At 33.7% G+C, this 16,419-nt stretch overlaps 1 protein-coding gene across 1 annotated transcript; it reads left to right on the top strand.

The window, feature by feature from the left end:
- Nucleotides 1-3,068: 3,068 nt before the first annotated feature.
- Nucleotides 3,069-5,853, top strand: LOC107901182 (scarecrow-like protein 32). Its single transcript, XM_016827083.2, has one exon. The coding sequence runs from the start codon at nucleotides 4,272-4,274 to the stop codon at nucleotides 5,634-5,636; it is 1,365 nt and encodes a 454-aa protein (XP_016682572.1). The 5' UTR covers nucleotides 3,069-4,271; the 3' UTR covers nucleotides 5,637-5,853.
- Nucleotides 5,854-16,419: the final 10,566 nt, after the last annotated feature.

The raw sequence follows: 16,419 nt of genomic DNA on the forward strand, positions 1-16,419 counted from the left end.
AGGAAATAAATCATATTAGTTGATACCTCTAACATTCCATTCATATTGCTAGAGATATTGCTTTATAACTAAAATTAATTATTGCAAACAAGTTCAATTTCATTCTTACATTTTCATATTATACCATCTACAAATTTAACAACAAATAGGTTTAAAAATTTATTACAAAAACATATCTAAATTTGTATTATAATATTTAGGTAGATGATAAATTTAAGTTGAGTAGAATGGTTATTAGATTAGATATTGATATTTATTAACAAAATTTAATATTTAAAAAAAACTTGTTACTAAATTAATTAGTTCCAAAATTAAAATTATATATATAAATGGAATTTAATTGTTTAGTTTATTATTGTTATTATTTGAAATACATTATATAGTACTATAAAAGAATGTTTAAAAACTTTTAAAGTTCGATAAGAAAACATATTTCAATTTTTATTAAGGATTGGGTTAAAAAATACTTACAAAACATACTTAGAATTTTAGGTAAATTGCCTAGTTGATCATCCAATTTTCAGGGCACTTTTATTTTGGTCATCCGAAAAGAAATCCTTGCAAATTTGTCACCTAACTTTTAGGACAATTTCATTTTAGTCGCCCAAGTATTAAATCTCTAACTGAGGTTAAGTGTACACGTCATATCATATTTACACTTTCATTTTGGCCACCCAACTTCCAGGTCACTTTCATTTTGGTCACCCAAAAAAAGTTTTTTAAGTATTAATTGGGTTAAAAAAATTAAGGATTAAAGTGAAATATGGTAGTAACGAAAATAATGCATTAATCCATATTGTACTTGTTTAACCCCTCGTCAAAAGTTCTACTTTTTTTTAATATTGAAATATTAAATTTCAAAACATCTAAAATCAATTAAATAAATTGTTGAAATTTTTTTATCCCTTGATAGTGTCAATTGATTTGTTACTATAATATTGAAATTAATTAATTTAAACTCTTTCTAAAATTTAAAAATGTTTCCAAATTAAAATCAAATCAAATAATTCATCTTTAATAATTGTCTATGAAACCCAAATTTCTTTTGATTATATTATCTTGATTCTCCCGTGCTAAGTTAGAATTAAAGAAAAATACTTGTAATTAATTTATCTTCCATGGCAAACAAAACTCAAAATTATGTTCATCAGTTTTTTACCCAAATGAAGAACAAGAAATTAATTTAATTAATTGCAACGATTTTTATTTTCTTTTAGCTTAGCATGAAAGATTCAAGATTATATAATTCAAATAAATATAAGTGTCATAGACAATTATTAAATTTAAGTTATTTAAGTTGATTTCATTAATGAAAATTTGGAAACATAAAATAAAACTTTAAATTTTATAGTGATATGGATTAATTTCAATATTATAGTAATAAATTGTTGAAATTATCAAGGGATAAAAAAATTCAACAATTTATTTAATTGTTTTTGATGTTTTAAATTTTAAAGTTTCAATATTGAAAAGAATAGAAATTTAGAATTTCTAGAAATAGGATAAAGAAATATAATATGACAATTTTTTAATGCATTTATTTAGTTTTTAGTGTTTTCCACTTTAATTTTTAATTTTTTTTACTCATATCATGACTTAAAAAAAGAGATTTTTTGGTGACAAAAAAATAAAGCGACTTGGGTGACCAAAATTAAAGTGTAAACATGCTGTGGACATGATTTGGTGTGTATAGTTGTCATTAAGGATTTAACTCTTGGAAGACTAAAATGAAAATACCCTAAAAGTAGGGTGATAAAATTACAAGGATTTTTGTGGTGAACAAAATGAAAAACAAGATTTATTTTAATTTTTTTTTACTTTTAAATGGCGTTTAAAGCATTTTTAAAGATACCAACAAGTAGTTGGAATAAGTGGAAGTGAAGTTTTTTGATAGATATTGATTAATTAAATCTAGAAAAATATTGATTATAAAATCAAAAATATTTTAAAGTTACTTTATAATTTTTTTTTGATAAATGTCTAAAACTACTTATATTTCTGTCCAACCCTAATAAGAGGATAATATGCTTCAGCGTATCCGAACCCACATTTTCTTGCATTGACAACAATATCAATATTAATATCAATTGATCAATTTTTAAATACTATTTAATAAAACAATTTTTATTATTTTATGGTTAAGAAGAGGCAAGTTTCCTAGAACTCAAACATGTAATAAATGCAGACTAGTCTAGGTCACTAATGTTGGATGTTTTCCATGGTTAACAATAGGCAAGTTTCCTAGGTTTCAAACATGTAATTAATGCAGGTGAGGGTCCAAAAAAGGCTTGAAGAACTTAAAGGCATGCGATTAGTGAAAGAGGGCCGTCAATTTGCTAATGGGAGATGGCCATTTTTCTACGGTGGCATGGTCGAGTAGTCTATTCAGGGTGGGGTTGAGGAGTGCTGCAACCAAAACCAGTCCTTCAATAAGGGAACAAAAGGAAGTCTATCACGTGTGAGTTGCAGAAGGGTCAATTTTCATATATGCATTGCATGCATATGAAGATGATAAACATAAAATAATAAGTTAAATCCTATTAATAATATTTACAAAATTCGAGAATTCTTGTGGATATCCAAAATTGGTCCTGGATAAGATCTCTTACAAATTTTTATTCCAAAGTTTGTGAGTGCAGATAGAGAGAGAGAGTAATGGGGTTGGAGAATGTTAGGAAGCATATTTTTGTATTACCCTAGACAGTATTCAAATATGTGGGCCTGCTAAAAACTTAATAACAACAAGTGCCTACGCTTGCATAACTTGTACGTACATACATACATGCATATGTGGTGTATCCATGGGATACTGTAATTTCTTTTCTACATTGCTGTTGTAATGGTTCTTATTAGTTTAATCAGTTTGCCTAGTTGAGTTGTTAGTTTGACAGAACCGAGTTTTATTATGTGTATATTTACATAGTTTATTTGTTTTCTGCTAATTTTTTTGGCAGTAAGGCAATTTTATTATGTGCATATTTACCTAGTTTTGTAAGCTACAACTTGGATTGTCACTGCAAATGAGCAAGAGAAAGGAGAAAAAGAGAAGCAATTGCCATTAGGGTTAGACAGTGACCATTCCTTTATGGAATTTGTCTCATCAGGAACATGCATTGATTTTGACTGCCATGAGTCTTTTGAGGGGCGCCTTACTGCTACCCTACCACATTCTCCCACACAACAAAAACATTCAAAATATCAATAGAATCCTTCAATCACTAATCAGAGTAATATATGTATATACATACTTTGTCCTGTCTTACAATTGAATCCCACCCAGATGGTAGGGGTTGTGCTAGGGTTATCAAAGTTAGAAAATTTACTATACGGGTAGGATTTTCCCCTGGATGGAGAAATGAAACAATATCAACGGATTTTAGGTAACAGTTGAAAACCTCTGAGAGAAATATATGTGAGGCAAAAAAGAAAAAAGAAAAAAGAAAAAAAAAGAGAACATGAAGACCTGCATAAAAATGATTTCATCATGATGAGAAAGTTAAATGTCATACAGGGCATGAGAGAGTGAGCCAAAGATTAAATGGCTTATAATCCCCACTCCACATTACATGACAAAATCCCAACTCCCACATACAGACAATCCCATGGCCGGCTATCCTCACATGCTACCAAAATCCAACAGAAGTAGCACCAGCACACCCTTTCCCTCTTCCTTTCCTTTATAATTAGCTCTCACACACACTCTCTCTCTCTTTTCTTTTTTCTCTCTGTCGTCCATCTCTCTTCTTTCTTTTGATTATATTGAGGGGGATTAGAATTAGACCCTTTTTGTAGCCATGAAAAAAGGTTGGTTTTGAATCAGTAAATCTCTGTATGGCATATTGCAGCCCCTATGTTTAGCAACTGGAAAAGGCTGGTATCCTTTGTTGAAAGAATGGTCTCTTTTGCCGGATTTGACTTGAACCAAAGTTGTTCCTTTTGGGGAAGGGAGTTATTTGTATACTCCTCTTTGAGCGGTCCCTTTAGGTTTTCCTCTATTAGAAGAAAATAAGATTCTCACAAAAGCTGAACCGTCAATTTTCTGTGATTCATTTGCAGAATTCTCCCAAACTGTACTATAAAATTGGTGGGTTTTTTATTCACTTTTTCATCCTTGCTGTGTGGATCGTTTCCCAATGACAAGGTACCCACTGTTAGTCTGGTCTTTTTCTATCTTTCTGCTGTCTTCTGATGTCTGATTCTTATTTGCTCTTCTCTTAATTTTTTGTATTCTCTCTCTCTCTCTCTCTCTCTCTCTCACTCTTGCTCTCTCCATGATGCAATTCTCTGAAATCCCACCCTTGCACCAAATCCCTCCATTTTCAATCGCCACTATGAACAAAAACCAAATTCATCGGGCTCGTCCATGGCCGGGGTTCCCTACCTCAAAGGGCTTAGGCAGCTTTGGCGATGCCAATTGCATGGAACAACTTCTAGTGCACTGTGCAAACGCTATTGAGAGCAACGATGCTACTCTAGCGCAGCAAATTCTTTGGGTTCTCAACAACATTGCACCACCTGATGGTGATTCCAACCAGCGCTTAACATGTGCTTTCCTTCGAGCTCTTATTGTCCGAGCAGCCAAAAGCGGCACTTGCAAAATGCTTGCAGCAATGGCCAACGCTCACTGCAACCTCTCTATAGATATCCACACTTTCTCCGTCATCGAGTTGGCTAGCTTCGTGGACTTAACCCCGTGGCATCGCTTCGGTTTCACCGCAGCAAATGCAGCGATACTAGAAGCTGTGGAAGGGTATTCGGTCATTCACATAGTTGATTTAAGCTTGACGCATTGCATGCAAATCCCTACATTAATCGATGCCATAGCTAGTAGGCTGGAAGGACCCCCACTTGTGAAACTCACGGTTGCTGGTGGTGCAACTGAAGATGTTCCACCAATGCTCGACCTTTCCTACGAAGAGCTAGGCTCCAAATTGATTAACTTCGCTAGGTCCCGCAACGTAGTATTGGAATTCAGAGCGATTCCTTCAACTTACGCCGATGGATTCTCCTCTTTGATCGAGCAGCTTCGAGTTCAACATTTAGTATATGCAGAAAGCGGTGAGGCTCTAGTCATAAACTGTCACATGATGCTTCACTACTTACCAGAAGAAACATTGTCTCCTCTTTCAAATGTAAATTCAAACCCTTACTCGTTCGAACCATCGTCCACTCAATCTCTTCGAACCATGTTCCTGAAGGCACTTCGGGGATTGGACCCAACAGTGGTTGTCCTAGTAGACGAGGATGCGGATTTGACATCAAATAATTTGGTTTGTAGATTAAGGGCTGCTTTCAATTACCTATGGATACCATACGATACGGTGGACACGTTTCTGCCACAAGGGAGCAAGCAAAGACAGTGGTACGAGGCAGACATAAGTTGGAAGATAGAGAATGTGATAGCTCATGAAGGGCTGCAAAGGGTGGAGAGGTTAGAACCAAAGAGCCGGTGGGTGCAGCGGATGAGAAACGTGGGTTTTCGTGGGGTTAGCTTCGGTGAAGAGGCCATCTCGGAAGTGAAAACAATGCTTGATGAACATGCAGCTGGATGGGGATTAAAGAAAGAAGAAGATGATCTTGTACTTACTTGGAAAGGACATAATGTTGTATTTGCCACTGCTTGGCTGCCTGCTTGAACCTCCTTTTTTTTCTTTTTTTCTTTTTTGCTTTCATTTTTCAACAAATTATAATTGAATTTTTCTTGTCTTAATTACTACCTAATTTTATTCTAGTTTTGCTAGCCTTTGACTACTAGCTTGTAGTTATACTCCTATAAGAATTTGTCATGTGTGTGGGAGCTAATATCTCTGTATGTGTTTTCGTTTTCAAAGCTGCTAATATTTGTGATGATCATTAGTCCTTTATTTTTTCTTATACTATACTTGAGTTTGATATTTTATATGATATGATAGGTTGGGTTGGGTTGGGTTTGTTAATTTTTTATTTTATATTTTTTAATAGTGATTTGATTTTTAGTTTTTTATAGTAATTTTGAATTTTGGGTTTTTAGATTTATTTTAATAAGTAAATTTTGTTTTATGTCTTTTAAACATTTATGATATAATTTTAAAGTTTTTTTTATATATATTTTTAAAAAAAATTCGAGTAAATAAAAAAAATCAAAAACTCTTATTTAGTATTTTTTGGAAAAAATTATATACAAATTTTAAGTTATTTTTACTATTTTAAACTAATTATAAATTAATAAAAAATAGAATTCAGTTCGATTTTAGTAACCATAGTTTTTCGATTTTCATTCTATAAACCATCCAAATATATTGATTCAAGTCAATTTTCAATTTTTCTTAATCAAACCTAATATAAAAGTTAACATATTTTGTACGTGCTTATATTGGACATTAACCCGATGGCTACTTTTATGGTTGAAAAGTTCTTTTAAAACAACCTCTTGATCTAATGGTAAGAACATTATGTTGTAGGCATGAAAGCTTGGATTAGATCCCAAACAACTTCATTCCTTTCCCCCAATTATATATATATATATATAGAGAGAGAGAGAGAAGTGATGTTGAAAAGTGTGGTTTGTCAAATTCAAGTATTTTGCATTGCTGTTAAAAATTACAATAGAAAGTTAAAATGTTTATTTTAGTCATGATATTAAAAAATAAAATAATAAATTTATTTAAATTATATTTAAATAACTTAATATAATTATATATAAAATATGTTTTTTAAATATCTTTTAAATAATTAATAAAAATTATTTGTAAAATTAATAGTACATAAAAATTTTAAAAATAAATATAATGAAAAATTATATTTAAATAATTTAGTCTAATGATACATAAAATATAAATGATGTATTTACATAATCTATATAAATAAGGATATTTTAATAAATATACTTAAAACACAAAAGCATCGAAACCCAAACTTTTGGGTTTGGAAAGAAAAACACTCAATATTTTTTTGTATCCCAAAAGTCATTTGCTGTTGGTTATTTTTGAGGTTAAAAAATGCTTTTGAAACTCTGTCAGCAATGAATAACAAGGCTTAAGATTGATTGGTGAGGGTTATTAAAAAATTATTTGATAAATGTCGTACTCTATAATATATTTTGCTTAATAACCTTTAATATATATACATATTGGAATAAGAAAATATCTATATTTATATTATTATTTAAATTCTTAATTGAATTGATATTACAAATTAATTAAATATAACTTAAGTAGAAAAAAACTAAAAACCCCATAATTTAATATATCTTGAACTATAAGTTGTAGTATTATAGAATGTTGATTTTTTTTCAAAAATAATTTAAATTGTAAAAAAAAACCTAATATATCTTTGTATTTGGGTGATGATGTCGCATGAGGATTGGATGTGAAGGTTGATGTATGAAATAGTTTGAAGTCGAGGATATGTAATGATTAAGTTGGGTGTACACTAATTTTGGTATTTTAGTTTGAATTGGGGATACGTAACATGCAATAGCAAATGCTTGGGTTGGGTGTTCATTGTTTTTAGCATTTTAGTTTGAATTTGGGGATACCCCTCATGATTTTAGAAGACAGATAAAAGGTATTGGGTCTCCACTGTTTTTAGTATTATAGTGATAGAGGCCCAATGAGTAGTAGATTGGGAATGGAACATATCAAGATTAGTGGATTACTTTGTTTTGAAGAATATTGGTGACCGAGAGAAATAGTCCATGGTGGAAATTTTAATTTCAATAAAAAAGAAAATTAGTTGTTATTTTGTTTCGTATGATTGTTTATTGTTGCCACCTCCAATCCAATCAAAAAAAAAAAATTTAGGATACCTTTTTTACTTTCTCTCCTAATAATCCTCAAACCCTCGTTTGGCTCCCATCTAATACAAAATTCCTCCATTTTCATTCAGATTAAATCTCTTACTTAATCGTAAATACTCCAAAATAAACATACAAGGCAGTAAAATTATTATCATATTAAAAGCACCAAAACATCCCTCTCCACAATCTCCGCTCTCTATATTTCACTCTCAGACAATTCAACGCCAAAATATTCTCCTGCAATATTTTTCTATGAAAGCAATTATATCAAATTTTGTATGCATTTTTACCTATTTAAATATTTAACATAGAATAATGATATTTCTCATTTTTAATATATAGTGTTATTTTTTATTGGTAGGTTTATGAATATACAAGCAATTCCAGTTGATGAACAATGAAACTAGGGGATGGAATTCGATTCTGAGCAAAAGGCATGTAAGTACTACAATGATTACGCCAAAGAAGTTGGTTTTGGTATTCAAAAGGAATATGTAAAAAAGTGCAAAAAGCATTGTTTTGTAATATCAAGAGAGCTCACATGCTTCAAAGAAGGCATTCGTGAACAAAAGAAAAAAGATGTTTTGGTGAAAACTCATTGCAAAGAAACTAGAACCAATTTCTTGGCTCATATTGTTATCAGGCGTCAATCAAATGGTAAATATCAAGTTACTAATTCTGAGAAGAAGCACAACCATCCTCTTGCTCCTTAATCATGAGCTCTTATGTTAGCTGATAATTTCGGTATATCTCTTAAACTTGCATTTGAAATGATTCCTTGAGAATTGGGGGATCGAGACAATTTGGGATTTACAAAAACAGACCAGAATAATTATTTGTGAACTGAACGGAAATGATCCTTGATGCTTGGAGAGGCATCTAGCTTGTTAGATTATTTCGAGAAAACAAAAGTTGAAGACTTTCGTTTTTCTTTTCTAAAACAATTGGACGTTAATGATTTAATTACTAATATATTTTGGGCTGATGCAAAAATGATAGCAGATTACAATTTTTTTGGTGATGTAGTATCCTTTGATACAACATACCAGCAAAAAAAGAACCGAGACTTTTTGCCATTATTCATAGGAGAATGATGATTTTTTGTGCTGCTTTATTATATGATGAAACAATTGATTCATTTGAGTGCTTGTTTAGAACATTTCTTATATCCATGAGCGAGAAAAATCCAAAAATAATTTTGACAGTATAGGATGCGGCAATGAGCAAAGCAAGCTAAGTAACCATCCAATTTTTGTTAATGTTGAAAAATTAGATTTTGAAATCCAATTTATTAAATCTGAGTCACCCAAAAAATTTAATTAAGCAATTACAAAGTAAATAAGAAATTTAAAAATTGAGACATTAATAATTAAATTAAAAATAAATTTATTTAGTAATTTATTAGATATAATATTTATAGTAGTACATGACTGAATTACATAGAGGTCAAAACAAGTAGGAATTGATCTTTATAGGAAAATGATCATAATTTTTATTTGATTAGTGGATTACATGGCTTAGTATATTGAATTCCACTAAATTACAAAAGGTAAGATCATGACCCTTGATTTTTATATCTAATTAAGAATTACTAATAAATTATATATATGAGATGTAAGTGGGAGAGAGAGTTTACATTTTTACTCTCATTTTCTTCTCCCAAAACCGTATAAGAAGGAAGAAGAAAGTTTCCTTCCCCATAATTATAACACCCATAATTCATCTATGTCGTTATATTAAGGTTACGGAGTATTGCAATACAATTTAGAATATTTAAATTTATATATAAAAAATTATACAAAATATCTTATAACATTCAATAACTAATATAAATCAATGTAAAGTCACGTTTATGGACTTTAAATCAAGCCAACAGGACTTTAAAAACAATTTGGAAACAATCCAAGATCAATTTGAAATAAAATAGAAAAATCTAGAAAATTTGAAAAATGGAAGTCACACGACCATGTAATATAGCCCAGACAGTGTGAGTACTCGAAGTATGGACACACGACCGTGTCCCAACTTGTGTGTCCGCCTGTGTGAATATTCGAAATCGAGCCACACGACCATGTGGATCTTGCACTTAAAACAATAATGACTCACGGCCGTGTGAGGTGGTCGTGTGTGGCACACGGTCGTGGGACAACCTATGTCCCAGGTCGTGTACTGCATAGATTACCCTTAAAATAAGCCATTTTCAACCCAATTGCTTATGTAACAAGTCATACTATAAACACATGTTTATAAGGTTTTAAAACACATTCAAATACACTCAAAGCATCCCAAAACAAACAACCTATGTGCCTAACCAATGTATCCTCATTGACACCATAATTCACTAGACAAATGCATCCATAAAACTTCCACAACAATTTGCATTCAAGCTTATAAATTCACACAAAATAATACATACCATACTTATTAATTCATTTTAACCATTCAAAACCAACATACCATTTCTCAACTACTTTCAAGAACTTATACCAAGTAGCCAAAACATGGTTATAAGCACATTTCATACTTAGTCAAAAACACATTCATGTGTACAAAAATCCATCCAAAAGCAACATCACCCAAGTTTAAAAGTTACATAGGTAACAAGTGATTAACATAACTACAATTCACCTATTACATGACAAGTTCCATACCATATTTGTATTTTCATACCAAATCATGAACAAGCAAAATATTAACTGAAGCATACATTCATCACACAAGTATAAACATACCACTTGTAATAAGTACTTAAAACATATACAATATACTCTTATTATAGGCCACATATCCCAAAATTAAAGATTTTCAGAACCTACCAAAAGAATCTGGATAGTGTGATATTCGCGTTAATCCAACCGCCCGATTCCGCAAAATGTTATTATAAGGAAACAGGAAAATGACACGAGCAAGCTTTACTAAGCTTAGTAAGTTCACACGTTTAAACGATAAAACTTATAGAATAAACAAAATAAGCAATTTAATAACAATGTTAATAGACTTTAGTCCTGTCAACCACAATCAATCAATAGTGAGTTATACCAATATACAAATTATATACTCCATTCAATCATACAAATTCAATCAATATCAAATCAAAATATACTATCAGAAATCAAGAAAACCTTTATACAATTCAATACAAAAGTTAATTAACCATTTAAAAATCTACCCGATGAACAATATAACATATATGGATACGCGGTTATCCACCGAAACACACCAAAATACTCCAATGAGTCAAACCAACCGAGAACGCACATTGGAACTAAGTGCTTAGCCTGTATGCTAACATCCCTCTGGAAACACACCTCAGCACCAAGTGCCAAACCCGAATGTACCATCCCAAAATAGGGCCTAGTCAGAATAGTGGTTTTGGGACCACAAATCCGACATCAAAATATTTATTTTATGATTATTATGAGGTCTAAAATATGAGTATATGCATGTGTTAAAGTTTCATGAAGAAATTCTTTGAGTAAGGTGTTCAATTGGGAATTAGGGACTAAATTGAATAAATTGCAAAACTTGAATTCTAGAAGTAATTTGTGTGAAATTGCTTTGGGTTATGAATTAGAAGGTCTTGGAGAGTAATTTTCCCAATTTCTAAATTTTTGGACAAAAATGGGCTTGCATGGATGAAATTTTAAAGAAAGGGCATGAGGGCATTTTGGTCATTTGGCTTTTTAATGAAATAAAATGGGAAAAACCAAGCCAAAATCAGCCATTCTTCTTCTCCATGCTGCCTAAATTTTTTTGTCACCATAGATACGGTTTTCAAGCTTTCCAAGCTCAATAGTAAGTGCTCCCAAGCCCCGTTTTTAATGTTCTTTATATTTTTGAAATCCCAGTAGCTTGCTCTCTCCATTTCTACCCATATCTCATGCTAAGGTTCATGTTTAAAAATTTACCCATGCATGAGTCACTTGTATTTTGATGGATTATGGAGGAACATGAAAGATGAATATGTGTTAAACATATTTTCCTAGGTGATTTTCATGGAAAACCCTTGTAGGGACTATTTTGTAAAAGTTGTAAAATGTGTGGTAGAAGTGTGAAAATAATGGAAAATGAGGGCTACCATAAGAAGGAAAAGTGTTCGGCTAGGCTTGGGTAAGGTAGAAATTGCATGTGTTTCATTATACGAGCTTAATGACTAAATCGTAAAAATATCAACGGTTAGGGGCAAAACAGTCATTTAGACTGGGGGTGAGAATTAGACTTGTGATGTATAATGTGGGGTATTAATGATATAATTTTGTTGTTATAGACCCCGATGAACAAATTTCGGAGGTCGATCGAGGTAAACGCAAGGTTTCGGAATAACTGAAACACAACTCCGAAACAAATACCAGGTAAGTTCGTATAACTTAAAGTAAACCCCTAATATGCATAATTGTATGATTTATGAATGCATGATGATTGCATTTATTATTGGCATGAAATATCATAGAAATGCAAATTTGATGGTAACATGCGAAAAATGTCTCGGTTGAGGTTGACAAAGGGAATTCGATGGTAACCCGTAATTACATGTGATTTGAGATCCTGCATGTGTTGCAGTAAGGATTTAACCCAGACGCGTAATCTGTTGATCTCAATTATGAAAAGGATCTAACCCGGACGGGTGTTCCTTGAATGATCGAGCCTCCCGAAGAATATCTGTGCATTATGGATTTAGCCCAGACGGGTAATCCGATTAGAGTCTGAATTTAGCCTGGACTGGTAATTCAGATCCGATCTCAGTAATGGTGTATGTCTATAAGAGATTTAGCCTGGACTGGTAATCTCGACATCACCTTATGAGTTCATGATATGGGGGATTTAGCCTGGACTGGTAATATTGCCATAAGATGTGAGGTTCGCGAGAGTGCATATATGTGAAATGATCATTCGTAAGAATTGACGGATAGTGGGTGTTCCACCAAGATTTCTTAAAAACTCAACGGGATTAATATGATGTATGCCAATAAGATGATGAATGATGAGCTCATCTACATAAATTACATGATGCTTTATTATATGACTAACTCATTGATTGAGTGCATGTGATAGGGAATCATTTCAGAATTGATGATTTCATGATTTAAATGTGGATGTATGATAATTACTCGGTAAGTTTACTTTCCGGTTATTCGATCTTACTAAGCATGTAAATGATTACCCCTCTCTTTTTCCCTATCTCACAGAGCTCGAAGACTCATAAGGACTAGAAGTCGATTAGAGAGTCGACACACTATCAACTAGTCAAGCTTTGGTATAAAGACATTTTTATTTTATTCAATGGCATGTATAGGATTTTTGAGTATTTTTTATATGTGTCATTTGATTTGCCAAATGAAGGTATGTAAAAATATGTTTATCCTTTTTGTATATGGCCATGAAAATTGGCTTAATTGAAGTAGGCTATGACCTACGAATTTTTGTATGGTTTTATTTACAAGTGATGGGTTGTTACCAATTGGCAATGAGTTACATGAACGAGCCAATTTCGGACGTATTAAAGTGACATGGAAACCCATAAACACTAAATGGAAAATAAAATTCATGTATGAAATCAATGATATGAGGTTTCCATACAACTAGTTTTATCAAGATTATTACAAGTGTATAATCATGTTTTCCTTCGAACTTGGTAACCACTAGGTACAAGGAGTAGAAAAGGGTGACTAAAGGCTTAGAAAATAGCCTATTAGGGTCCAAATGGTCGGACACACGGTTCCTTCCCATGGGTGTGGGCTATGGCCATGTGTCCCCTGCACTTAAAATTTTAAATAAAAAATGCACACGAGTAGGCCACAAGGGCGTTTGTCCTTGCCACGTCTAAAAGACAGTGTTGTCCGTGGGCAGGCAGCACGGGCGTGTGCCACGGCCATGTTAATAAGTCAGTGTTGCACACGAACGAAGGGTATGGGCATGTCCCAAGTCACATGGGTGTGTGAGTCCACACGGCCCATCTACACAGGCGTGTAACACTTTAAGATAAGGAAAATTTTTCTAAGGAGCCCAAGGTTTATCGAAGGTGCCCAAATTTGTCCCGCATTGCCTCTAGGTACGTTATAGGCCTCAAAGGCCTATATAAGGGATGAGATATTCATGGTTGAAAGGTTTTAAATTTGAGCAAAAAAAAATTGTGAACTAAATAGTATGTTATAAGTGTAAAGCCCCGGTAATGCCTCAAACCTTACATGCCATTATTCGAATATTGATAGTGTGACGTCTCCTAACTGTGCAAATTGTTTTGAATATAGTAAATATCTTCCAATCGAGCACAAGATAAGTCCGAGGGAGCCGAGAGCCATGCTCCAGCTTCTGTACAACGAGCTGTATCTAGTAGTAGTAGAAGGCTTATGTTAGAAGGCTGGGAAGAGGCCCGAGCTGCCTTTTTTAATATGATGGATGAATGGTTTGGGGATTACCTGAGAAATCGCCCCAACATACCAAGACCTCCCCCGCCCCCTAACCAACCTGATGAGGATGTGCCACGAGGTATGGCACTGGTAAGAATCGGTAAAGCCCCTATTGATAAGCTTAGGAAGTATGGTGCTGAGGAATTCAGAGCTAAAGTTGATGATGATGCTGAAAGAGCTGAGTTTTAGCTCAAGAACACTACACGGGTGTTAGATGATTTGTCGTGCACACCTGAGGAGTGTTTAAAGTATGTCGTATCCCTCCTGAAGGATACTGTGTATCATTGGTGGAAGACTATATCCTCGATAGTGCCAAAGGAAAATATCACTTGGGATTTCTTCCAAGCAGAGTTTAGGAAGAAATACATTAGCCAGCGGTTTTTGTACTTGAAGCGAAAGGAGTTCCTGGAACTCAAACAAGGGAACAAGACTGTAGCGGAATACGAGAGAGAGTTCGTACGACTAAGTCAGTACACAACTGAATGGGTCCAAACGGAATCAAAAATGTGTAAACGCTTCGAGGAAGACATGAATTACGACATCAAGTTGTTGATTGGGATATTCAAAATACGAGAGTTTGCTGCATTGGCCGATCGAGCCAAGAAGGTCGAAGAACTTAATAATGAAAGAAAACAAGCTAAAAGAGAGGCTCGAGTTGCGAGCAAGAGGTCTAGTGGTAAAACACTCTCGTTCTCCACGAAGAAAGCTAAGAGCCAGCATGAACGCTCCAGTTTGTCAGTGGGATATGCAGGTAGAGTGAGAAGCTCTAAATGACGAAGTCAAAAGTCTTCCTCCCCGATGGTAACTAGTGTGGGGAGTGTAGATGATCAAAAGCCGAAGTGTAAGATTTGCAACAAATTTCATTTCGGAGAGTGCCAAATGAAGAGTGGCGCATGTTTCAGGTGTGGTTCTTTTGATCATTTTCTTAGAGACTGCCTGGAACGAGTCGAAAAAGAAGTGGATGTAACTCCGAAATTGAGTACTCCTATTCCTCGAGGTAGACCTCCGAGATACCCTGAGAGTGCTAGTGGCAGTCGAGTTGTGACTAAAGACGCTATAAAATCAGAGGTTCGAGCCCCGGCAAGAACGTATGCGATACACGCTTGAGAGAAAGCCTCTGCTCCTGATATTATTACGAGTATTTTTTCCCTTTTTAATACAAGTGTCATTGCTTTAATTGACCCGGGGTCGACGTATTCATACATGTGCATGAGCTTGGTATATAGAATGAACATACTCATTGAACCTACGGAATTTATTATTAAAGTGTCAAACCCACTAGGCAAATCAGTCTTGGTTAATAAAGTCTGTAAGAATTTTCCTTTGACGACTCAAGGTCATCGTTTTTCGGCTAACATTATGTTGTTACCATTTGATGATTTTGATGTAATACTTGGTATGAATTGGTTAGCCCTGCATGATGTGATTTTAAATTGTGGTAGTAAGTATATTAAATTGAAATGCCCGGATGGTGAGATTCTACGAGTTGATTCAGGAGAGTTAGATACGCCTCCGGTTGTGATCACGGCAATGGTTGCTCAGAGATACATGAAAAAAGGGTATGAAGCCTATCTTGCATTTGTATTGAACACTAAGGAAACAGAGTTGAATATTGAGTATGTGCCTATAGTATGTGAGTACCCAGATGTATTTCCAGAAGAATTACCCGGATTACCTCCTGAGAGGGAAATAGAATTTGGTATTGAGCTGGTGTTAGTGACAGCTCCTATTTCAATTGCTCAATATAGGATGGCACCAACTGAACTAAGAGAGTTGAAAGCACATTTGCAAGATTTGACGGATAAAGGTTTTGTAAGGCCGAGCTTTTCACCTTGGGGTGCCCCCATATTGTTTGTAAAGAAGAAAGATGCATCGATGAGGTTATGTATCGATTATCAGCAACCGAACAAGGTAACTATCAAGAATAAGTATCCTTTACCAAGGATAGATGATTTGCTTGACCAGTTGAGAGGAGCCACCGTGTTCTCTAAGATAGACTTGAGGTCTGGCTATTATCAGCTACGAGTTAAAGAATCAGATGTACCTAAGACAGCTTTTAGAACGAGGTACGGTAATTATGAATTCTCGTCATGCCGTTTGGGTTAACGAATGCACCGGTCGTATTCATGGATCTAATGAATAGGATCTTCCAGCCATATTTGGAATAGTTTGTTGTTGTGTTTATTGACGACATCTTGATTTATTCCAAAGATGAGTCAAAACATGCAAAGCACT

The sequence above is a fragment of the Gossypium hirsutum genome, chromosome A11 (genome assembly GCF_007990345.1).
Source record: "Gossypium hirsutum isolate 1008001.06 chromosome A11, Gossypium_hirsutum_v2.1, whole genome shotgun sequence".
Lineage (NCBI taxonomy): Eukaryota > Viridiplantae > Streptophyta > Magnoliopsida > Malvales > Malvaceae > Gossypium > Gossypium hirsutum.

Excerpts from the sequence above, each read along its gene's own strand:
- LOC107901182 (XM_016827083.2), top strand. The coding sequence starts at position 4,272 with ATGATGCAATTCTCTGAAATCCCACCCTTGCACCAAATCCCTCCATTT.